Source organism: Peromyscus californicus, unplaced genomic scaffold (assembly GCF_007827085.1).
Source record: "Peromyscus californicus insignis strain IS unplaced genomic scaffold, ASM782708v3 Scaffold_5__1_contigs__length_169319896, whole genome shotgun sequence".
In the NCBI taxonomy this organism is placed as follows: Eukaryota; Metazoa; Chordata; class Mammalia; order Rodentia; family Cricetidae; genus Peromyscus; species Peromyscus californicus.
The window spans coordinates 6,164,391-6,189,812 of record NW_026294573.1 but is presented as its reverse complement, the minus strand read 5'-3'; the positions used below and the strand labels follow the sequence as shown (position 1 = coordinate 6,189,812).

Below are 25,422 nucleotides of genomic sequence, written 5' to 3'. Positions count from 1 at the left end.
TGAACTACTTTGGAGCTGGCAATGTCTAGCATGTACAAGGCCCTAAGTTAGACCCCCAGTACTGCAAAAACAGAGACAGATCTACAAATAAAAACAAAATAAATGATTTTATGCTAGCTATAAACATTTATATAAACTGCTTTATTAAGTAAGCTGCTTGATTATTGAGACCAGAGAGAAAATACTTCTAATGACTATTTGGCCTCAGCTTAACCTTTTTTTGGGGTGGGGCAGGGTGAGATAACCATAAGGGCAATAAAAGAAAAATTATTTCCTGTAACACTTGAATTGCAAATTATTTCCTAGAGTACATTTTCTTAAATTGGATTGTCCTGTTTTGTAGGAAGAAAAAGTTAACGGCAGTAATGTTTCATACTTTATTTTAAAACATGCATTAGCCAAAACTGGTCAAGGCAGTATTTTCCCTGCCTGGATGATAAATTCACATCTTGAAAAAAAAAAAATTAGCTCGTAAGACTCATGATCTTATCCATGATCTATTATTCTTCATATCAAAGGAAACTGTTTTGTCACCTACTTTCGCAGTGAGCTAATCTGCCCTTTCATACATGTTTCAAAATATTGAGATTTTTGACACAGCCATAGGTTCTACAGATACTAGCCTTGTATATTGAAATTATTATGTAAATTCACAGCTTTGAATTAGTTTGGGTTGCCATGGTAATTGTTTAAATAAAAAAAGATAGCTTGTATATAGCAAAAAGGCATTAATAAGTAATTGTGGTAATTCCACAGGTCAGGTTTCAGGTTCTTCCCTCAAGTGGGAGCCTTTTCCTCAGGCAGCCTTCTTTAGCCTGTGTGTCAGTCAAGTCCAGTCAGATAAGAAACACATGTCAGCAGCTGCCCTTCACCTCCAATGCCTCTTTTCTCTTAGCACTCACATCTTGGTGTGTTTATACATGAACATTTTCCTGAGTCCACTTGTAGCAGAACATAGATTTTTCTCTCCTTTCTCTAGAAAGCATTTTTGGGGGGCTATGGGAGATAGTTATTGAAACAGAGTTTCATGTAGTTCTAACTAGTCTTAGACTCACTGTGTGTTCCAAGACTGGCCTTGAATTCCTGATCCCTCTGCCTCCATCTCTCAAGTGCTAGCATTAGGTGTGAGCGAGTGCACCACACCCGACAATGGAAATTTGTTAGTGTACAACTTAACAGTGCTTTATCTTTCAGAGTAAGAGGGTTTGTGGTAAAAATGATTCTGTTAATTATGAAAAGATATATAAAGCCTTTCTCTGTTAAAACCATCAGACTTGTAACATGGTGTCATTGTCCCACATCCGTTACTTAATTCAGGTTTGTCTGGTTGTGAGGACACCAGTGCCTGACATTAGTCCTTGGTGGACACAGGGATTGCTGTTGTACTATTTTGAGAGCTTTGGAGATGATGATGATGTGGACAGTGCAGACAGTCTGACTGTCAAATAATGGCACATATGATTCCTTCTTTGCAGAGGAGCCATAGGAATGTATTCCTTCTGCTACTGTCCTATAATTAGTTGAAAGCTATGTATGGTCAGAACTGATAGAATAAACAAAGGATATGGCTGGCACAGACTGGACAGAGGAATTAGTATTTCTTTTGGAGGATGTAGCCTAGGGTAGGATGTGGGATTTGGGGAACAGAATATTGAACTCCACCACTTAGGAGGTCACACGTCTGTTTTTAAGGCAGTGAACAAGTAGCTTAACGTAAAGGATGGGGTTTTTTTTTGTGGAAAGGGAAGCAGGAAGAAGAAAGCACATGGACTGTGCCCTGTGCTCAGGTGAGTGAGTGTGCAATTGCTACCTGGAGATTTGAACTACTGGAGCTGAGTACAACAGGGTCACAGCATGGAAATTAAGAATTTTGGGACCATTCCCAAAATTGGGACTACTTTTAAACTTTTTTCTTAATTTTAATTTTTGAGACAGGTCTTGTAGTCCAGGCTGGCCCCTATCTTGTTAGTTTCCCTTGCTGAGTGCTAGGGTCATGGTGCTGTGAGTCACACTACTGTGCCTGGCTAGAGCTCCAGTTTTTTGTGTAGAGTTATGTTTCTTATATTTTTTACTTTAATAACAAACAAGGGTCATGAAGAGAAATATTAGCCATGGTGGGAAGAGGTTCTCTAGTGTGTCATTTGAGATGATTAATGTGTTAGATGGATGATGCCTAAATATAGAAGCAGAGTCAGTTGTCATCTGGGATCTTGGAACAAGATTCAAAGCTCAGGGCTAACTCATCCCTAATCCACTTAGGTGTGTGGCTTCATGGACTCATTGTCTGCATCTGAGAAGTCAGGGGAATCTTCTTTTTCTGAAATGGCTTTTGGATGCAGTGACCCTAATGTGGTACAGGATGTTTTCCGGAAGGTTATGTCTATTAGAAAGGCTGTCTCATCCAACATGGAGTGTGTTTACTCTTTTTACAGTGGGACTTGACTGTCCCCCGGTGGAATGACTCCAAGTTGTGGCTCCTTTTTCCATCTTGGCTTTTAATGTATATGGAAATAAAATCGAGGCTTTCTTTGAGTGGTCAAAAACTAGTTGTTCTTACATACGCACATTTTGAAGGGCAGGGGAAAGGATATGATGAATGGCATTTGCACTGTGGACATTGTTCTCCTACTCCCCAGGGTTGATAGCTGTGAAACTTCACTTCTTGGTGGGTAATACCTAGACTTCCAGTCCTCTTCTGTGGACATTGTTTTCTTAAAAACTCATTGCTTTTTCTAAGAACTGTGTCTTACAGGCAATTTTAAAAAGCAGCCTTTTACACTTCAGCCATGAGCATCAAAAATAGTTGACCAACCGCTGCCATATCAAATGTAATTTAGGAAAGTATTCTGTTCTTCCTGAAAGAGATACACACACACACACACACACACACACACACACACACACACACACACACCAAAAAAAAAAAATCTAACTTGGTTTACTTCATTCCACCTTTGATTGGCTGCCTTGGTACTGAACAGTAAATTACCCAGAGGTGATTAGATTAGTTCTCATTCTTTTTTATGGTATAGGTGAAAAGGTTATTGTAGTAGCATGTTCAAGCTGGTCTCTTCAGATATCTGTTTCCTCACAAAACATTTGTTGAAAATGAAGTAGCATACAGCAAAAATTTTTTTTTACAATTCTGCATAAAAGATTTTTGATTTGCCTTAAAGTGTATGTATTCCCTTCCTTCCCCTCCCCAGGGCTGGGATACAGGCAAGTGCCACCATGCCTGTCTTGATGTATAATCTTTACTAATTACTTTATCTAAATTTCTCCATGTGGATATGGATAGTTTTGTAGAGCTTTGTTTCCCTGAGCAGAATTATTCAGACTTCATTAGGTTCTTTCAATTATCAGAAGCATGTTCAGAAAGAACAATCACTTTAATGCTACCTACAGTTTAATATCACTCATAGAAAGGTTTTGTTTTCACTATTAAAAGGTATTTGCTTTGTTATTGATACGTTTATATATTCATTTACCTAGCTATTTATTTATATACAGGTCTATGGCCCTTGTGTTTGGTTCTTAAAAGGTAAATGCCATTTTTTTTTCAAAAAATTTTTTCTTTTTCTTTTAAAGACTGTGTGTATATTGAGAGTCGGCGACCAAACACACCGTATTTCATCTGCAGCATCCAAGACTTCAAACTGGTAAGCATTTCCCGTGTTCTGCCTCTGCTGTGTGTCCTCTCTCTCTTCAGCTCCACAGGCTGTCGATTGCCTCTCCAGCACTCCTGGTGTGATAACCGGTGTGGGTCAGTGCTACCTGCCTGCAGGCTGTGCCCTGAAATACAGCTGTTGACGGTTTCATCAGCTTGGGTTGGTCATTGTGGTAATGCTTTTCTGTTGTAAACAGTATTTCCAAGTGTTTACCCCGTTAGGTAAACTGTTTGGACAGTCTCAGATCCTCTCTAGTTTCTGAAGTGGTTTCTTTGCTCTCAGCCATTCTTAAGAGCCTGAAGTAAGTTTAGTGATGAATGAGTAGGAAGTGTAAACCAAAGACCACTTTCTTGGGAGAACTATATTTTTGCTATGATGGTGGGTATGGACTATATCCTAGCCAGTTTTAAGGGTGTCCCAGGAGCAGAAGTTGGGAGAGGGGAATTTGGCCTGGGAGTGAGGCTGTCTGGATAGTGCTCCTGACAAAATCTTTGGTTTTAGGCAGTGGTTCCCACACTTTGGGCTCAGGATAGATACCTGGGTGTTTGTAAAACAAGCACACTCAGGCCAGGTGTGGTGATACACTTTGAATTCTAGTGCTAAGAGGCAGAGGCAGGTGTATCTCTTGGAGTTCCAGGACAGCCAGGGTTACACAGAGAGCCCTGTCTTCCTCCCTTCCCCTTCCCCCGGCTCAGTATTGTGTACACATGTGTACCTCACACCCACATGTGGACCTATTTTTTCAAGCATTAATATTCTATTTGATTTTTCAGAGATTTCCCTTATTTAAGAGCAACACAATTAAAGGGATCTATTTTTAATGTCTTTTCCTCACGCAACTGATGTGTGAAATACCATTGAAGCAGTATTATTGTGAACCGTCTGAAAGGTTCTGCCCTTAGAATGGGGTTCTTGTACTTGAAGACTGAACCACAGCCTATGGTTTTAAGTGCAGAGCAATCCTAATTCTGTAACTTTCTAGAGAATGTATTGCATTTGTATCTGTTGATGCCCTCCCTCCCCAAATCCTTCATTACTTGAGTGTTTGTTCTTACGTACAATGTATGTGATATTTCCGTTTAAAGAATTAATGCAGTAAAACGAGTCAATTGTACGTTTACTTGTAAGATATATTTACTCTTATTAGGCTGCTTCTAAGCTCTGTGACTGTTTTGCAAAGTGGCCTTGCAACCTTATCTTGTAAATCATATGCTTTTTATTTAGTTTTCTTGCCAATATGATTCTTAACATTTTTTGGAGATGTTTGTTCTTTATCTTTCTTTACAAAGATTCTTTTTTTACAGATACTGCCTGATACCTGAAACTTTGGGAGGTGGCCTTGTTTCCCGAAGAGTTTTATTTTGGTAGTGGCTGCAGCTACTACTCTTTCTGTGTGTGTTCTGTGTATGGGATTCTGCTAAACCAAGAGCTAGAGCTCCATGAATAATATATAGCTGAAAAATAAAATTATAAAGACTTTTCTTTTAGATTCCCATCAAATTCTGAGCCCCTTTGTACTGCGTGTGCATGTGTGCGTGTGCATGTGTGCGTGTGTGTGCGTGTGTGTGCGTGTGTGTGTGTGTGTGTGTGTGTGTGTGTGTGTGTGTGTGTGTGTGTGTTAGCAGGTGCCTTCATGTTTGAACAGCGTCTCTTAGGAAATGCTGATTACAGTGTGGTAGTTGCTGTTCTGGGCAGAGGTTCTGCTGAGGTACCGTAATTGCTTAGGATATTAACAGCAGTAGAAGCTGAAGGTTCTGTTGTATTAAAACATTAAAGCTATCTGCAAGAACAAGTGTGATATAGTGTGCTACCTACAGGTACCTTTTCAAACCACATAGTGTCTCTGAGATTCTGTATTGAGCACACACTTGTAGTTGTCATGTGACAATATTAGAGATGCTGAACTATTTGCTCCTGGGAGGAATATATTTTCCTCCATTTTCTTCTTTCCTCAGTTCTGTGTACTTTTTAGAGAAAGACAGATGAGAATAATCAAGACTAATTGCTCTGGTTTACCCAGGCTAGAGAGGAAATACGCTTTGTTTCATAGAAAGTTTTTTTTTCTTTTTGTTTTTCGAGACAGGTTTTCTCTGGGTAGTTTTGGTGCCTGTCCTAGCTCTCTGTAGACCAGGCTGGCCTCAAACTCACAGAGATTCTCCTGCCTCTGCCTCCCGAGTGCTGGGATTAAAGGCATGTACCACCACCGCCTGGCTTCATAGAAAGATTTTTAAAAGAAGAGATTGGAGTTGATTTTGCCTAGCAAATAACATGGCAAAACAGAACAATGAAAAATGGCTTAAAAAAATAAAGTATTAGTTTTGATGTATTGCATGATGGGGTTTTTTAGCCTTTGGTTTGAGATTATACTAAGAGATGTGCTCTCTTGTTTACATCAGCAGTAACAATCCTTGTGCTGTGGTAGGGTTTGGAGTATAAATAAGATGTGTGCTGGGATTGAAGGAGTGCTGTATGATGCTCTTAAGGTAAAGCTGCTAAAGACAGTAAAAGCCAATGAATTGAGACATGGGGTTGGGGAGCCATCTTCCAGTCACTGACACCAGGGTAATACTGGTGTATTGAACTCCCAAAGCCCTGGGTGGTGTTTTACGAGGTCAGTGTGTGAAAGGAAGAGTGTTTGGACTTTGTATGGAGACCTGGGTTGTTTTTTAGGGCTTGGTTCAGGATTCCTTTGGAGTCTGGTATAGTGCATGCCTCTCATTTCATTGTCAGAAATGTTCAAATTTGGATAACTTTTGTGGCCATTTTGTCCACGGGGATGAACTCCATGGCTTCTGCTTTATCAAGAGTTAAATCATCAGAACACATAAGTCTGCTACCATCCCACACTACTGGGTAAATTATAGCCTACGCTTGTACAGGGCTAGATGGAAGCCATGCTAGTACAGAGTAGTAAGTTCTTAACTGAGCCAGGTTTTTTGAAGGTTAGGGGCCTTTATCCCTCTCCCACCTTTCTCTGTTTTGTTTGGTTTGAGAACAAACATAGGTTTATTTAAAAAGTGAAAACTCTCAAGAGTGGAGAATGAGAGGGGCTCCAACAGAGGAACACTCTAAAGATAGATTTTTTTTTTGGGGGGGGGGGGGCAAGGTTTCTCTGTTTATCCCTGGCTGTCCTGAAACTCATTCTGTAGACCATGCTGGCCTTGAATGCCCAGAGATCTGCTTGCCTCTGCCTCCTGAGTGCTGGGATGAAAGGCGTGCTTTACCACTGCCTGGCCAAAGGTAGCATTTTTAAGGAAAGTTAAGTTATGTGTTCTGTTGGGAAACATTGATTCTTTTGGGTTATATTAATATAATTAACTTATTTCCAATCCAAGAAAACTTGTTTAAATATATTGATTAGAGTTATTCATGGAAGAAATAGACAAAAGCATGGTGGGGGTGCTCCAGCAAAAGGAGGTGAAGTGGACAGCATGTGCTTAGAGGCAGGAGGAAAGGTGAATGACTAAATCAAGATGCACTGTAGTTTTCAGAACCAGTCTCAAATAATAAAGTTAGTTTTTGGAGTAGTGGTTATGGTAACAGTAGTGGTTTGGCAGTCTGTGATCTTTGTTGACCTGACTTGAAAAGATTAATTTCTTTGTAAAAAATTTGGATTTGTGGAAAACTGAGGCACTGTGGCAGTCTATAGGGAGGTAGAGCTGAAAGATGATTCAGGAATTGCATTTATGATAGTAACATTAGAGCCATCGTGGGCAAACCGGCCTGCTTCAGCAGATGAGAAAGCAGAAGAGCACCAAAGGATGCTGGTGGAGCTGCTTCTTCCCTGACCTCCCGAGACCTGCCCCTTTCCACTAGATTCTTAGAGCATTCTGCTTTTCTGGAGATGATTGGTCCACTTGGGCTAGATTGAGTGGACCAAAATAACCAGGGATAACATCAACTCTTTTTCTCCTGTTGCCCTTCCAGAGGATTTTGGGTTACTTTGTGTGATCTAGTTTGCTTTGATGGTTTTTTGTTTTTGATCATCAAGGTGTATTTTATCCCAGAATGCAGTTAGGAATGTTGACAATCAGTCCTCCCACAGGCATTTGTTGCAAATCTGTTCTGTGTTCTTTGTTGAGCCCAACAGAGGTCACTGAAGAAATACAAAATACTGTTTGTTATCTTCCCTCGGCAACCTTAAATTCTGATTGGAGAATTTGTGGTGTTATTAGGCATCAGTCATTTTTAGAGAACACTGGATAGGACTGAATAGCCACTGGATAGGGAGGAAGACTTAATTATTTTTGTTGTTCTTATTCTGAAAGGAACTCTTGTTTTTACTAAAAATATCAACATTCCATAATCTCAAGTCTTAAGCATAAATGAAATAATTTTCTACCTGGAAGTAATCATGGATTTTGAGAAAGTTAACCCAAAGTATATTACTGAAATTAGTTTGATTCATTGTGCAATACCAAAGAGTTCCTTGTACTGGTTACCAGTTGTCTGTTTATTCCTAGCGTTATACTCAGAGCTGCTCTGTCAGTGTTGGGATTCGGATGGGAATGCTGTGTATTCTTGATTGCCATCATCTGTACTTTAGAAGGAAATATGGTTTGGATTTCTTACGATTGGGTAATTGTAGGTTTATTTATACCAAATGAGTTTCCAGGAAAGATATGTAATTATTACAAATAGTACTTTAGGTAAATACCATTGGTTCATTGTACTAAAACTGCAAAACTCATCCTTCAGATTAACCCTTGTCTAAATATGCCTTAACATCATTAACAATGTTAAAGGGTTTCCAATGCCTGTTGAGTGAATTGACTGTGGGTGGAGGTGTGTGCTGTTGAGTGAATTGACTGTGGATGGAGGTGTGTGCTGTTGAGTGAATTGACTGTGGGTGGAGGTGTGTGCTGTTGAGTGAATTGACTGTGGGTGGAGGTGTGTGCTGTTGCATTCTCTGTATACCAGACAACAGCCATTCTCATCTGTGTGTTCCTATGGAAGGAATAACCAAGGAGTCAGAGCCGCTAGTGTCCGTAGATCATTTCACACCCCTCTGTATAGTTCATTGTTATGTGTGAGCAACGTGTGTGTGTGTGTGTGTGTGTGTGTGTGTGTGTGTGTGTGTGTGTGTGGACTGTCTCTTTGAGCTCTAGTTTATACCCAGAACCCACTCCAAAACCTTGTTACTGTTCATTGTTTTTTATTCCTGCATCCTCTGACAGTAAAGCAGAAGAGGGCTATAGAGAAATGATCTTCAGCTGAGATTCTGCATATCAGTGAATTAACAGCTATATGTACTATCTACAGCTGTTGGATTCTTGTTTGGCTGTTGGGATTGTAGCATAGAACATGGAGTGCATGAACACCTGGGAAGTGGTTACTCACTTTAGTTGTAGGTCATTATCACACCAGAGCCTTCTTTTCAGTTAGCTGGGATCGGACCGGAATCTCCAATAGTTTGAACATGTGTAATTCAGCATTTGGGACGTGTTAGTCTGGGGCCGAGGTGAAGGTTGGCAGGCTGCGTAGGTCAGTAGTTTGAATTTTGACTTCAAGTTGTTTGATTCCCATCTCTGTTTTATTAGTTGCTGTCTTTGATGATCTTAGGCAGGTCAACCCATGAAATTGAGACCTTGCAAGTAGGTTGTTTTAGATGGAGAGTCAAGCATACAAATTGTATATTTAGCATAGGGCCTGTCCCTCAAATGTCGGTGTTCGTGACATTATTGGACTCCTTATGGTGTGATTTATTTTCCTTGATTGTTAAAAAAATTGCTGTATGGTAGTTGTACATATGTATAGAGTATGGTATAAACTGGTTTCTAAGGCAAGAAGTGTTGCGTATTGATTGAATTGGTGCCAAGCTGTTTTCTAGAGGTCACACCCTTTTTCTTACTTAAAATAAAGGCCACCTACACTTGTTTTTTAAAATGTACTCGGGTACTGGGCTTATGAGTATGTACTACTTTGCATTCAAGAGATGTGAGGTGGAATGAAATTCTCTTGTTTGGATTTTGATGGACTTAGTCAGGTGGGGCTGTTGTTGGCTGGACAGGTCCCACCCTCCTTAGTTACAGAGCAGTGATCTCAGAGATTGTTTTTCCAATCGCCGAAGCCTTCTTGTGTGGTGTGAACATCAATGTAGAAATGGACTGAGAAGTGTCTACCTCAGTACAAATCAAAACGAGGCTTTGGGAATGACTAATCCAGAGCTCAGGCCCTGTCTCCTCATTTCTCAGAGGTCTATTTTCACTATCAACAGTGGCAGAGCAGGTGACTTGGAGCTAAAGTTTTAATGGTATGTAATTATTGTGAAGTTAGATAATTCATTTTCTCTTAATTTAATTGGATTTTAAGACTGCCAGGAAGTAATTGATGTTTGTTTAATTGTGTGTATTTCCTTAAAACATTTACCTCTAAATATAATTTACTGATTATGTTATCTATGTGAAAATTTTCAGTGCAGAAAACTACATATTCTACTTTTTTTTCCTCAAAGAGCTTACAAAAATTTGAGACAGTGATATTTATAGAGATCTATTGTGCAAGAATATTGCTGAAGTCTTATTCAAACTTGATTGCTTATAACTGGAAATTCACAATTTGTTTGTATATATGGGTCTTTGTATAATGACCAACTCAAAAAAGTGTCAGAAAAAAACTGAGAAAATTAGGGAAGCTCCAGGTGTCATCAGTTTTTTCTGATTTGTGTGATCAACAATTGGCTTTGAAAAGGCTGGTTTTTCTTAAATGCTTAAAATGCTGTAGTGATAGCCTGAACTGTTTGTGTATTTGAAACAAGTAATGCCAAAGTGTTGAGAAGTACTTTGCTAGGTTTTTAAAAATTTTAACCCATATTTAGAATGGAGGAGGATTTGATACTTAAATTTGAATTCTGGTTAATTGAATCCCTGACTGAAGAGATTTAACTAGCTATTCAGTTTTGTTTTCTGTTTATTGTGAAAAAATACTGATTACACTGTACACTGGAGCACACAGTTGTATTTTCTACTTGGAGTTTGCTGTGTTCTGGGACTCATGGAGGTATAGTTCCTAATGCCATCTATTGAGCTGGTAGGAATGAGAATGGCGCCTCACAAAGAATCACATGCAGCAAGACACTGTAATAATGATGCGATGTTAAAGAGTGCTTGTTTAATTCTTGAATAACTGTAATAACAGGTTTTTAATATAAGTATTTGAATTTTGTGGATTTTTTTAAAGTTCATTTTCATCACATGAAATTATTGTAGTTCGCCTTTTATATGTGATATGCTCTCAAATATTCGAAGGACGCAGCTTGAAGCTTTTGTCTGAGGTGTCTCTTCTTGTGCTTAAGGGACAGTGCTGGCTTTCAGAAGTTGCTTTTCACCCTTCTCTGCTGTGAAAACCTGTTTGCAGAGTTTCCCTTTTCAAACATTTGTAGGACACGCTAAGCTGATTTTTGCCCCTAGAAGAAATAATGCCTTTCTTGAACTTGATATGGTTTACTTGTTAATTATTCTCACTTGGGGACATTTTGAGGGAAACTAAAACTCACTTCAATGCACTCTTTTTTCCTGTTTTAAGCTGTTGCCCATTTATCTTGCTTCAGCTTTATAGAATCAGATAAGGACTTCCATGAAGTGGCAGGGCTTTTTCTGGCCACCCTAACCCTTTGGGTGTTTTCCTACTAAGAGTACACTTTTAATGCTCCCAGCCGCTCACCACAGAAACTCTTCTGAAAGCTCAGTCTGTCTGTCTGCTCACGGTTCTCTTCTGTCTATCTGACACCTTGGAATGTGCTTTTATGATGAGCAAAGCATGCCACTGTTGCTATGCTTTGGCACTGCTGCATCTTAACTTGGTTATTTTGAGGGGCACACACTATACTCTTAAGATAGATCTAGGTTAAAATACAGAGCCAGAGCCAGGCAGTTGTGGCGCACGCCTTTAATCCCAGCACTCAGGAGGCAGAGGCAGTCAATCTCTGTGAATTCAAGGCCAGCCTGGTCTACATAGAGTTCCAGGACAGCCAAGGCTACACAAAGAAACCCTGTCTCCGGGGAGCGGGGTTGAAGAAAGAAAGAAAAAAGAAAGAGCAAAAAACGAAAGCAGAGCCAGAAGGGTCATACAGATGTTGACACTGAAATAAGGAAGCAGCTTTGATTAATGTGGGAAGGTTAACTCCACTGGGGGAACAAAGTCTCGGTGATGTCAGTGGTTGTCTGCTCTTTAAGGATCCTTGCTGACTCCTGCTTGTGTGTTGAGTGCCCCTAGTAACCAGGATAGGGGTGTTGGGCACCTTAACTTAAAACTGTTTTCTCTTTTAGGTCCACAACTCCCAGGCCTGTTGCAGATCTCCAGCTCCTGCTTTGTGTGACCCCCCAGCATGCTCTCTGCCGGTGGCATCACAGCCACCACAGCATCTTTCTGAAGCCGGGAGAGGGCCTGTAGGGGTAAGGAGAATCCCGTTTTTAAAAGCTATCAGTATTTTATATCCCATAGGGTATAAAAGAGGATATTACCTTCCTTCCCAGAGCCCCTTTAAAAATGTGCTGTATGATATGTGTTTTTAAAAGAGTAATAAGTACATGCACAGAGGAAACACAATACGGGACTTGCCTTACCCCTCTAGGACAGTTCCAGAAGTTAGTGGGGTTTGGTGGAAGGGTATTTGGCACCAGCAGAGAGCATGCTGGGCTGCTGCAAGGAGCAGGAGCTGGCAATCAGCATCGAGTATGGATGTTGGCAACTGAGATGGGGGAAAGGGGGTAAGTTTAAGTCCAAGTGTGGATTGTGCATTTCCCAAGGCTCATTTGGGACTCCAGGCCCACAAATCTGAACTGTTTTGGCCACTGCCCTCTTCAGGGGACACGTTGTAGAAGGCTGTTCACAAAAAGCGAGGCTTTTCCGTAATAGTCAAGAAGCCCTTTAGTGGTCTGGGTTTGGAAGTGGCTCTTCCTCTCCTGGCTGTACCCTGACAGTCCCTCTGTGACTTGATTAGAAGATTAGATGCATGAGATGGAGCAGGATGCAGTGGTGGTGCTCCATGAGGACTTTTTTAATGTGCTGTAGCTTCCCACTTATGGACTGTGTGCTCACTTGGCTTCCTTTCTCTTCTTTTTTGGAGGACTTTAGTGGTGACTTTTCTAGAATACAGGTGTTTACTGTTTTGTACTGAGTACCCAAGACTGTATATAACTAGAAGAGTTATTGGACTGGGTTTAAGTTTGTACTGAAGTAGAAAATCATACAAGAGGGTAGTCATCTCACATATCCATAGTACCAGATACTGTCAACACACTGTATTAGTGTCCTGGCTCTAAGAGTTCTTTGTGCAGGTTATAGCATATGGTTTTGTGAAAGGGATTATAATCCAGAAGCTGTACATTTTTGACATGTCAATATGATGTAGATAGGCAGAGTGTACATTTGTCCTGCAGTGTAGACAATGTGCTGATTACTCTAGGAGTTGTGAGAAGACGTAGGATGTCTGTGAAGAGCGTATGTAAGTGGGTGCTGAAGGCAGAGGTAAAGATGTAAAATAGGGCTGAGTCTCAGAAGATCTTGAGGTTAGACTAGTTAAGATGTTTATGGGATAGGTAGTAGAGAGCTTTTGAAGGCTTAGAAAAGAATCCAACTGAGCTCTCTTACAAGCCATTGTTTCAGAATATTCATTTGGTGACAGCATGCAGTATAGAAAAGGGAATGCTAGCTGGAGGGTTAGGACTGTCATCTCTATGTAAAATGAAGAACAAGCCTGTAGAGATTGCTATTAATAATTACAACAAGCTGGGTGTAGTTTTTCATGCCTGAAATCCCAGTACTTGGAAAGCTGAAACCAGGATTGTTTTGAGTTTGAGGCCAGCTTGGGCTATAGAGAGAGGCCTGTTTAACACCCTCCATCTCCACCTCACAAGTGTAACAAAACCAGGAGTAGTTGTTAGAACAACAATGTCACATTTATGTGGTTGATGTAATTACTCAAGAATTAGACCCCACCAAAGGGATTTCTATGGCAGCCTTGGATTTCTTGAGATAATAAGCACATACAGTGAAGGTGAACCTAATGTACTGGGTTAGAGTCCTCAGAGCTGTAGAATTGACTGACGTCTTATGGGAAAAATCAGTGGAGCTTTGACTGCCTACCTGGGAAACTTCAGTCTGAGATGTATTGTTCCTTTATGTATCTGAGAAATATGGTTTATCTTGCAGGCTGGTATTTTTTTGATTTCCTCTAATCAGTGTGATTTTAGCTTAGACACTTTTATTTACTGTGGTACTTACTAACCAGGATTTGTTGAATGGATTTTAAATTTGGCCAGTTATGCTGATCTTTTAGTAAACTTTCTATAATAGCATTAGTGATGATCAGTATTGCTATTTTTCAGCATCCACTGAGGATTTAAATAAATTCATTATTGGTGGAGTCCTTAGATGCCATCATCAATGTAGATTGGAGAAGAGTCAATAGCATGATGATAAATCTTCCTTGAGTCAGATGATGCTGCATAAGACTAATTGTATTGATTGTTCTTTAATGGTGGTTCGTGTTGCCAAAGTCATTCTTGCTGGATCCTGTTGGCAGAGCCCCTTCCCCCATGTGGAGCTCCCATAAATTCTGCAGGCATACAGATCTAGTACAGTGTAATGAGAGAGCTGCTGGGAGGAAAAAAATTGATTACAGGGTTGCAGACAATATCGTTAATGTTCCTTGTCATGATGCACCAGATGTCTTTGCTAATAGACTATTTTTGTTATTTAGTTTTTATAGGATAACATTCATTGCATCATAAGTTAGCTTTCTTCTGCATATGCAGGTATGTGGACTCATTGGATTTAATTTTATAAATTTTTAAGTTACTTGCTCTTGTTAGTATTTCTGCTGAAGAGACAATTTTTACTAGTTACCAAGAATCTGCTGAAGCTGGGTGGTGGTGGAGCTCGCCTTTAATCCCAGCACTCAGAAGGCAGAGGTAGACAGATCTCTGTCTTCCTGGTCTAGAAAGCAAGTTAGTTCCAGGACAGCCAGGGCTACAGATAAATCCTTTCTTGGAAAAACAAAACAAAACAACAACAACAACAAAACAAAACAAAAAAAGAATGAAAGAATTTGCTGGTTTGAATGTTTTCTTGCCAAAAGAATTGTGTCACTGGTGATGGTGGTGAGAAGTGAGAACTGGAGGATGAAGAAAGCAAAGGGAGCGCTGCCTAGGTTTTCCCAAGTCCAGCTCCTGTCGCTCCTTCCCCTGATTTCAGTGCTGCCCTTTCTAGGGGACTTTCCTGCCTTTGTTTCTTCTGCCCTAGGTAGAGCTCTGCCAGGTTGCATGTGGGCTGCCCCTGCCCTCCTCATTGCTAGGAGACCAAAGCTGGGTTGGCACATTTAATTGTTGAGGATTAATTTGTAAAATAATTATTTATTTGCTCTTTAAAAAAAAAAGCTGGGCGGTGGTGGTGCACGTCTTTAATCCCAGCACTCAGGAGGCAGAGGCAGGCGGATCTCTGTGAGTTCGAGGACATTCAGGACTACACAGAGAAACCCTGTCTTGAGAAATGAAAAACAAACAGACAAAATAGACAAGGCCCTGCTGTGTAACCTTTGGCTTGCCTTGTCTGTGTAGTGTAGATGTAACCAACCTTCTTATTAAATAAGAAACACAGAACCAATGCAAAGAAGAAAACCAAGAGGTCAGAGCTAAGAGCTAAAACCTTACCCTTCCTCCTGCGGTGGTCCTACCTCTCCGAACCAGAGCTACCCCTGTGTTAAAGTCTTTATATAGAGTTCCTGTCCTGCCTTCTCATTGGTTGTAAACCCAACCACATGACCGCCTCCTCACGGCCTGTCTGTATAGGCCTCCAGGTTTTCCATGATTCGTATTAAGATTAAAGGCATGTGTATCCAATAATGGCTGTATCCCTGAACACACAGAGACTTACCCAGCTCTGCCTACCAAGTGCTGGAATTACAAGCGTACGCCACCACTGCCCTGCTTTCCTATGGCTTGCTAATAGCTCTGACCCCCGGGCAACTTTATTTATTAACATACAAATAATATTTTAATACAAACAAAATATCACCATAGTGTAGTGTTCCTACCTCTGCCCCTCTGAGTGTCACCATAATGTAGTACTTAAGAATTTTAGCCATGTCCTTTTGTGTGTTTGAGACTTTTGTGAGTGGCCAACAGATGGGCCAGGCATGGTGGTGCACACATTTTAGTCCAGCAGTCAGGAAGCAGCAGAGGCAGGCAGATCTCTGTGAGTTCCAGGCCAGTCAGGGCTACATAGTGAGACACTGTCTTAAAAAGAAAAAACAAGCCGGGCAGTGGTGGCGCACCCCTTTAATCCCAGCACTCAGGAGGCAGAGGCAGGTGGATCTCTGTGAGTTCGAGGCCAACCTGGTCTACAGAGTGAGATCCAGGACAGGCACCAAAGCTACACAGAAAAACCCTGTCTCACCCCCCACCCCCCCGAAAAAAAGACAAAAGCACAATACTGTCATAATGGTTTGAAGAGCCCTTGATAAAGTTGCCTGCCACCAAGCCTAACAGCTTGAGTTCAATCCCTGGGACCCACATGTTGGAAAGAGAAGATGAATTCCTCCTGCAAATTGTCTTCTGGTGTCCATAGCAAGCCTTGGCATGTGCAGGCCACACACATGACAAATAGATAACAATTCAATAATATGCATTTCAAAAACAGCAGTTTTGTTTCAGTGCCCCTCCTCACCCACCCCCAAACTAGAAATAAATACTAGCTGGGCCAGTGAGAGTTCACTGGGTAAAAAGGTGTTTGCCAACAAACCTGGTAACTTGAGCTCAGTCTCCTGAACCTACATCATGGAAGGGGAGAACCGACCTTTGCAAGTTATCCTCTGTTACACAGAGCACTCCCCCAACCCCTTGAGGCAAGTTTGTGTGCACAGATAAAAACTAAAAAGACAAACTCACCCACCAAAGCAACTTGACTCATACAAATTATGGTTTAAGAAGCAGTTTCCTGAAATTGTAACTTATCTGATATTCTATTAGTTGAGCTCTGAGTTTAAGAAGGTTTAATGAACTTTCTGAAATTTTGTGATAGCATTATATGGATGTACATTTTTATGCAAAGAAGATCTTTAGCTATTTACTAGAATTCTAGTCAGTATATTTAGAAAATGTTGAAAATAATCTGAAGTTAAGATTAGGGATGTAAGCCCGGTGTGGTGGTATACTCATGTAATCCTACCAACTGCAGAGGAGGCACAAGGGGGATCGCTGGAGCCCACAAGTTCAAGATCAGCTCCAAGTAGCGTAGCAAGACCGCACCACAGACTCCCGTTCTCGGGAGGTTCCTCTGTGGTTAGTTAGACCTCCCGTCAGCCAGCTCTTGGATCAGGTGCTGAGTGTCTACTTTCATCTGCTCAAGCCTTCCTAACACTTCTCTGGAGTTCTCTATATCTTCTATCTTCTCTGTCCAGGAAGATAGCTCAGTGGATAAAGGTACTTAACACCGAGCTACATGTCCTGAGTTTGATTTCCAACTCACACGGTGGAAGGAGAGGACTGACTCCAGCAAGTTGCCCTCTGACCTCAGAATATTTCCTGTGGCATGCATGTAGTGGCACACATTCATGGTGCCCCCTCCCCCAAAGTTTTAAAAAGTTTTTTCCATTTCATTTTCTTTTAATCTATGTGAACTTCTATTCAAAGTATAGTTTCTAAAATATATTTTTACCATCCTCCAACTTCTCCCAGATCCCCCTTCCACTCTACCCAGCCTACTTAATGTTTTTTTCTTAGCTCCGCCAGTAATGTGTCTCTCCTCAAAGCATGAGGACCTGTGAGGATCACCAGAAATCTGTTTACAAAAAAGCCCAGACACCAGATGGCATGCACTTATATCCCAGCCCCAAGAAAGCAGAGACAGGCAGACCCCTGGGGCTCATTGTCCAGACAGCCTAGCCTGTGGTGAGCACCAGGCCATGAGAGTCCCTGTCCCAACCAAAAAACAAAATCCAAGGTAATTGACTCCTGAAGGATGACAGCCAACTTCGGTCTCTGATTTCAACACAAACACATGTTTGAACCTGTGTGCATATACAGGATTTCAGGTTCGTGTTTCCCCTGGAGTAAATCTCCTGGATCCCACTCTCACAGTTGTGGCGCAAGAAGCTAGTGCACACCACAGGCTGTGGGTTTGAGTCCCCTGTTCAGTGCGGGGCTGCTTAGGCCAATGCCATTCTCCTTTGTTTTAGGTTGTTGTCTTTCCACTAACCCTGTGCTACTCTCCTGGATCTATAAGGGATGTTCTGAAAAATGTGTTACTTGATCTGTCGCTGGGAGAAAATACCCTGAACAAAACATTTTAAGGAGGGTTAATTTTGGCTCACATGAGAGTGTAGTTCGTTGTGGTTGGAAAGGCATGATAGATAGCAGGAGCTGGAGGCCCCTGGTCACACTGTATCCATACTCAAGAAGCCGTGAAGAGTGAATACTGTGCTTAGCTAGCTTTCTCCTATTTATGCCGACATTCAGCCTGGCTCTTCCTCCTTCAATTAACCTAATCTAGATATTCTTCTCAGACATCCCAGAGGCATGTGTCCTAGGTGATTCTAGCTTCCGTCAAGATGACAATCAATAGTAACCAATACAGATGTTCATATGTTCCTGCACACCATTCATTCATTCATTCATTCATTCATTCTTTTTATTTGATTATTTCTGAGAATGTCTCACTACGTTGCCCAGGCTATTACTGAACTATTGAGCTCAAGTTATCATCCTGCCTCAGTCTCCCTATTAGCTTTGACTAGAGGCACACACCAACATACCTAGCTCACCATTTTTTTTAAAAGATTATATACTATTTTTATTTAGGTGTATGTCTGAGTGTGTGTATGTTCATGTACACATTTTCCAGATTCCCTGAAGCTAGAGTTACAGGTGGTGTGACCAATGTGGGTGCTGGGAACTGAACTTCAGTCTCTTTTAAGAACAAGCATTTTTAACCCTGTGCCATCTGGAGAGTCCACGGCTGTCTGTTTGACCTTTGGTTCTGTAGAGCAGTGCACAGTGTAGTGCAGTGTAGAGCAATGTAGGGCAAGTGTAACACCTAGTGTTGAGCTGCTAGGCTGGAGGACTACAGGGCAAGCCTGGATTGCACAGAAAGACCCTGTCTAGCAAGAAAGCACCAAGTCTAACCTGGTTGTCTGTAGTTAGCCATACAGGAATTCTGAGACCTAACTAGGTTTTCATTGTTTACTGTGGCTTCCCCATTTGACATGACAATAACATCCATGAAAATCATGGGAACAGTTACTGCCTTTTATATGAGATTGAAGTAGAAGGTATTAAGACAGCTGAAATTGTAGAATTGTTAATACACTCGTAGCTAATGGAGATGAAAGATGATGATAAGATACTGAATTTTGATGTAGCAAGTTGTAAAAATTCTTTAAAACTTCTAGCTGCCCTGTAATGTAAAGGTAGCAGAAACCACATGCCCTGCTTTTAGGTTAGTTCACCTGGAGCAGGTTCTCCATTCTGCTTTCCCGTTAAAGCTGGTTGTCAGCCAGTTTGTTTTTAAGGCTTCCTTTTCTTTGTAATCCACACCCCAAAGATTTCAAAGTAGCCCCATGCTTTTAGAACTTCTGTAGTTTGGACTTTTTGTTCCCATAGTTTGTATTGGATTATCAACCCCTGCGGCCTTCAGTTAGCTTTCTCATCATCATTGTGTTGACCGTCATCAACACATTACCCTCTATTACTGACAGGTAGTTAGGCCTTGGCAGTCCTGTCTTTTGGGGCCGGGGGCGTGATTCATATTAGACTGGAAAAAAGATCTGCACAAATGTGTTGAGGTTCCAAGTTTTCCAGACATAAATTTTTTCCAGTTTTTTTTAAATGTTTATGGGATGTGTTGCCTGCATGTATGTTAGTCTGTGCACCACATGTGTACAGTGCCTGTGGAAGCCATAAGAGGTCATAGGATTTCTTAGGACTGGAGTTAAAGATGTTGTAAGCCACCATGTAGGTGCTAGGAACCAAACTTGGCTCCTCTGGAAGAGTAGCCAGTGAGTGCTCTTAACCACTGAGCTATCTCTTTCCAGCTCGATGGCTTATTTTATTAATATATTGCTACAGACATTTTAGCCCACAGAAATAAGGTGGGATTTTCCTTAACCTAGCTTTATAGAGTTATCTTTCTCTTTAGGAGAGCGTATTGTCATGTAGGTAAAGATACAAAGGTCAGCACAGCACAGAGTCTTTAGGGATCTCTACTCAGGTAAAGCCAGATTCATGACTGAGCTGCAGAAAAGAATTTTTTTTTTTAAATAACATTCAAGGCTCTGTTCATTTTACTACCTGGTTTTTCTTGCCCCTTGAAACTTTTTTATTTATTTTTTTTAAAGATTTATTTATTTGTTATGTACACAGAAGAAGGGGCCACATCTCACTACAGATGGTTGTGAGCCACCATGTGGGTGCTGGGAATTGAACTCAGGACCTCTGGAAGAGCAGTCAGTGCTCTTAACCTCTGAGCCATCTCTCCATCCATTTTAGGATGAACTACTATTGTATGATTTTTTTGTTTGTGTTCTGACAAACCTTGCCTGGAGATCAGAGGGTGGAGCTAGCTACTAGTTAACCATAGAGGCCAGGCAGTGGCGGCACACACCTTTAATCCCAGCACTTGAGAAGAGTGAGCAGGAAGGTCAGGAGTTCAAGGCCACCCTGGGCCACTTAGGGTTAAAGTCTCTGGAGTATCCCAGATAAGTATATTATCTAGTCTACTCATCAGTAAATCTCAATGATAGCTTTAGCTTTCCTTTCATTTAATTGCCAGGGTTGTAAATTAGGAAATAAAAAAAATTTAGGATCTCTCTAAAAAAATTTCAGATGTCAAGCCAAGTTAGAAAGATTTAAGAATAGGTAGAAATCTTAAGGGTTTTTTTTTTTTTTTTTTTTTCTTTTCTTTTTGGACTGGTTCTTATGTCTACTAGACTGGCCTCAAACTTCTTATGTAACTGAGCATGATCTTGAATTTCTAATCTTCCTGCTTCCAGCTCAAGCATTTTGGAATTGTGGGCGTGCATGCATTTGCCTAGTTTATTTAGGGATAGGTATCAAACCATGGCTTTATACTTGCTAGACAAGCATTCTAGTAACTAAAATATACTCCTAACCCCCTGAAGGTTTTTGTTGTTTTGTTTTTTAGATGGATTTTTGAGACAGGGTTTCTATAGGTAGCTGTGGCCATCCTGGAACTCGCTCTCTAGACCAGACTGGCCTTGAATTCAGAGATCCTGCCTCTACCTCCTGAGTGCTGGGATTAAAGACGTGCACCCCCACTGCCCAGCCCCCTAAAGTTTTGGAAATAGAAACTTGTATTTCAATATGTAGCTTGATTCAGTAGTGTCAGTGAAAGCCCTTTGTGGAGGAATTTCACGCTATCCATAGTGCCTCCCTGTACTGGACAACTACTCAGGCCAGGAATAAAGACCTGACTTTTCCCTATTTTGATATGATTTGACACACCCCCACACATCTTTTCCCTGAAAACATTGCTGAATTAATTACTTAAAGTATCTAAATTGAGCCATATTACGGTGTGTTCATCCTAGAACTAGTTGAATGCTAGTGCTCCCTATGTAACATCAAGTGTGGTGTTGATATGTTAGGTCAGCTCCCTGTTACCAGCAGTACAGCTCAGTCTTCTCTATTCCTTTAATTAATTACCCGTTTAGAGTGAACTGGGGAAGAATTGATTGCCATGTTTCAAAGCAGTGACATTAGATTTTACTTAACTATTTAGAGACAGTCCTTAAAGAAGGCCTGTGGAAATCATAAAAGAGACTTCCCAAGGGCAGCTGTATGTTGATTGATGGTTACAGAGCTTTTTGGCTGTATGGGTGACAAAAAGTCTATTTGAATGTTTTGTTTAGTGAGTCTAGTAGAAGCTCTGGAAGCATCTGGAGAGCTGTGTTTTGTAGACGTATAGGGATTTGGAGCAGTAGTGGAAGGGTTGTGTGGGATCAGTTCTTTGGAGCCCAGATGCTTTGTCTCCATAGCCCTATAGTAGGTTTTCTAGCAAGTTTGTAGCTGATAAGCTCAGTTTGTCATTTCACAAAATGCAGAAAAGACCCTGATTCTGTGACCTCATCTTTTCCTTTTACCTACCCCTTGTATCCCTTGCTGTGCTGTGTTCTGGGCTCCTCTTCTTCTGCAGTGGAACACTCTCCTCCTTCAGAGTCCTAGTCAGTTCTGCTTGGCATCTCATGCCTTTCCCACTCTGCTCTGCTGCTGCTCTTAGCTCTCTCTGCTGCCAGTCATGCTTTCGGGGGCGGGGGAGAGGGGAGTTGTTTGTAGTTTCCATTTGAAATGATTTTGCCATAGTGGACGCAGTTAAAACCACACTTTTCGCTCTTGAGACTATAGTATTGTCTCAATCATGGTGGTAGTAGTTGTTCTATAATCAGATGACTTACTTTCTGAGCCTCAGTTTCTTCACTGTGAAATAACGATGATGAATTCAGTAGTCGTAGAGTTAGCCTCAGGGATTGATAGATGCTTCTTCTAAGAGCTCCCAAGAGAATCTGGACTGTAGATTCGGGGAATGTAGGTTGGTCAACTACTGACTGACTGAAATACGAGTATAGGTGTATTATAGAGAGGGGAAGTCGTTTTTGAGAGAGCTGTGGATGTAAACACGGTATTAGGGTGCTTGGCCACCTAGTTAGGCCCTGTTCTAAGTCCATCCTAGGACTGCCAGGAGAATTGCTGTTTTGGTTCTACTAACTTCCCCAACATATAAACTAAGTATAATCTTTGTGCGTATACCCCTCATATAGTTGTGAAAGGCATTTATAAATTAATTTCCAACCAAATGTCAGAATCAACAAACCTCAATACCATCATTAGTATTAGGGTGGCTGTTGAGACTTATTTCTGGAGTAAAATGTAAAACAACCGACGGCTTTAGCTCAGGTTGTTGGGAACAGCTCGCCTGTGTCCTGTGCAGACCACACTTTGTTTGCTGATTTGGTTCTGTTGCTCTTTCTTTTCACTATTGTTATTGGATAGCTCTTTGTTGGTATGCGTTTAGTGTGCTCTGAAGTGATTGGGCTTTTCCCTGATAATATGTGCCGGTGGTTTGTTGATTCAGCTTCACTGACTGGCTTTTGACCACTCCACAGTGCTGCTTAGTTGGCTGTGCTAATAAGCTTTATTAGTTCCCCCTTCTTTGTAGTTTTCTTTCTTTCTTTCTTTCTTTCTTTCTTTCTTTCTTTCTTTTTCTTTCTTTCTTTCTTTCTTTCTTTCTTTCTTTCTTTCTTTCTCTTTCTTTCTTTCTTTCTTTCCTCTCTCTCTCTCTCTCTCTCTCTCTCTCTCTCTCTCTCTCTCTCTCTCTCTCCTCCCCCTCTCTCCCCCCTCTCTCCCCCCTCCCTCTCCTCTTTAGACAGGGTCTCTATGTAGCCCTGGCTGTCCTGGATCTCACTGTGTAGGCCAGTCTGGCATTGAATTTACCGAGATATGCCTGCCTCTGTCTCTCCAAGTGCTAGGATTAAAGGTGTGCACCACTACACCTGGCTGTAATCAAAATCCCCCCCCCCCTCCCCCAAGACAGAGCTTCTCTGTGTAGCCCTGGCTTAACTGACACTTGCTATGTAGACCAGGCTGGCCTCAAACTCACAGAGATTCACTTGCCTCTGCCTCCCGAGTGCTGGCATTAAAGGCATGCGCCACCACCGCCCAGCTATAATCAAATTCTTAATAGCTCTGAACTTTGTTAATGGAGTTGTACACTGTATAATCAAAATATTAATTAACTTGTTGAGCAATATAAGATTCACTTTAAAGTGAAAGTAATTTCCCCATCCCATTCTAAAAATTGAGCATTCGGTGTCCCTGACGTGAGGCAACTTGGCTGCTTCATACTGCCTTCTTGGCGGGGTTAGGAGAAGCCTGTGCTTTGTGATTTTGGTTGCAGAACCTGTTTGTTGAGGGTTGATGAGAGTTTGTTTCACTTATAAGACAATTAAAAACCACTTTAAAAATATCAAGTGAGGTCTCGGGTTTGTTTGAATGTGGTACTGTAGCTACAGCTGCCATTTTCATGGTCAGTCTTAACTTGCACTGTCAGGCAGGCTCGTTAGCAAACAGGTGCGATGTTCACAGTGTCTGGTACATGGTTAAACTCGCTTATAGGAGAAATGGGAAGCCTCTGATCATTGGTGGATAGATGTATTTAAACTGGAGAAACTGGAAGACCTGTATTGTTACAATGGACCAAGTAGGAAGACACATGCATGAGGCCAGGAATCTCTAGAAATGCATGAAAAATGAAAAAGAATCCTAGGCTACAGTTTGAAAAATCCTGTGTCAGGAAAGTGCTGTGCTTCAATTCTTGATGTTGTCGCTGAGCTGTAAGACTGAAGATAAAGCACACTCCTTCCTCTGAAACAAAATCAATACACACTCCTGGAAAGGCCGCATTATTAAGGGCTGGCTCACAGGCTTTCGTTACCTGGGCTTTGCCTGCTGGTGATTTGTCCCTGGCACAGGGAGACTTGTGAGGCGCTTTGTATTGGAACCGCCAGTAGACTGGCGGGTCCCTCTGGACAGTTGCCTTCCAATTCACAGTGTTCTCGAGCAGATTTGTGCTTTTCTTTTGGGTAAATGCCTTTGTATATTCTTTAAGTTACTGGTTAAGCTCGCTCTCCCTCCCTCCCTCCCTCCCGCTTGCTTTTCTTGTTTTCTCTTTTGCAGCTCTTGATGCCTAATTATTTCAGTGATAGCCTTTACAGACACCACATGCCTTGAGCATATTTCATTACCCTGCAGTGCTGTTCAAGCTACGTTGAACTGTAAATTCTTGCCTTGTGATGGGAATTAAGTAAAAGATCAGGCTGGCTAGATGTGGTGGTAAAGGTTTGTCCTCCCAGCTGTTTGGGAGACTGAGGCAGAAGGGACTTCAAGTTCAATGGCCAGGTTGAAAGTGAAAGGTGGTCTGAGGTATCGCCCAGCTGCAGTGCTTACCTCACTTGTGTGAGGCTCCAGATTCAGCCTCAAGTTTTACACAGTCAGTCATTGGGCTATAAGAAGCCAAGGGCGGAGGAGAAGAGCCCATGAGTATGCTTGGCCGCCGCTGTGTGCCATAGCCAAACTTATTAGTCAGCAGGGCAGCTGCATCTACTCAGAGGGAAGCTAGAATCCTCCTCTGTAAAGGGAGAGAAAACTGGTAGTGTGATGACCATGTGGTTTTTTTTTTTTTTTTGGGTGGAGGTAGCATTGTTTCTGAAGGCCTTTTGGTTTTAACCCTCCAAGGGCAAGGATGAGTTAGAGACATCTCCAGCAGAACCAGGCGAGGCTAAGGCCAGTACAGAAACACAGTTGATTGCTTTAGACAACTGCTCAGATTTTCAAGCCCGTTTCTCTGCTGTAGAAAGGAGCTGGTTGAGTGAGAAGGTAGACTCATGAAGAAAAGCAGAAAGAGAACGAAGTCATTGCAGTCTGTGTGCCACAGAGCAGTGGCAATGGTTTGTGTGCATGGTATCTTGCCTGGTGAGTGTGTAGTTGCTGCGGGAGACTGTGGTGTGTCCTGGAGTTGGAGTTTTCTTGGAGAAGTTGACCTTAGTTGGCTTTGTGTGGATGGAGTGAGCAGTGCAACTTGTAACATTGCCAGGCCCATGTATAGAGCTGGTTTCCTATGCTGCCCACACTGGACGATTGGAGACGCCTGTTGGTCTGCCTGTTGCCCATGGTGGCTACAGGCATGCCTTGTTTTCTATAGTGTGCTGCCTTCCACACGGCCTCTTTTGTTGTGCTGCTTTCTT

General features: G+C 41.6%; 1 protein-coding gene across 6 annotated transcripts in view; it reads left to right on the top strand.

Moving 5' to 3' along the window:
• The window catches only part of Rere (arginine-glutamic acid dipeptide repeats), a 363,675-nt gene that overhangs the window by 153,820 nt on the left and 184,433 nt on the right, over positions 1-25,422 (top strand). For 5 of the 6 annotated variants that reach the window (XM_052717716.1, XM_052717712.1, XM_052717714.1 and 2 more), the window contains exons 3-4: positions 3,589-3,659; positions 11,936-12,061. In XM_052717716.1, the coding sequence (XP_052573676.1) occupies positions 3,589-3,659; positions 11,936-12,061 (197 nt within the window). The remainder of the gene's footprint in view (positions 1-3,588; positions 3,660-11,935; positions 12,062-25,422) is intronic. The other variant, XM_052717717.1, reaches the window with a different exon arrangement.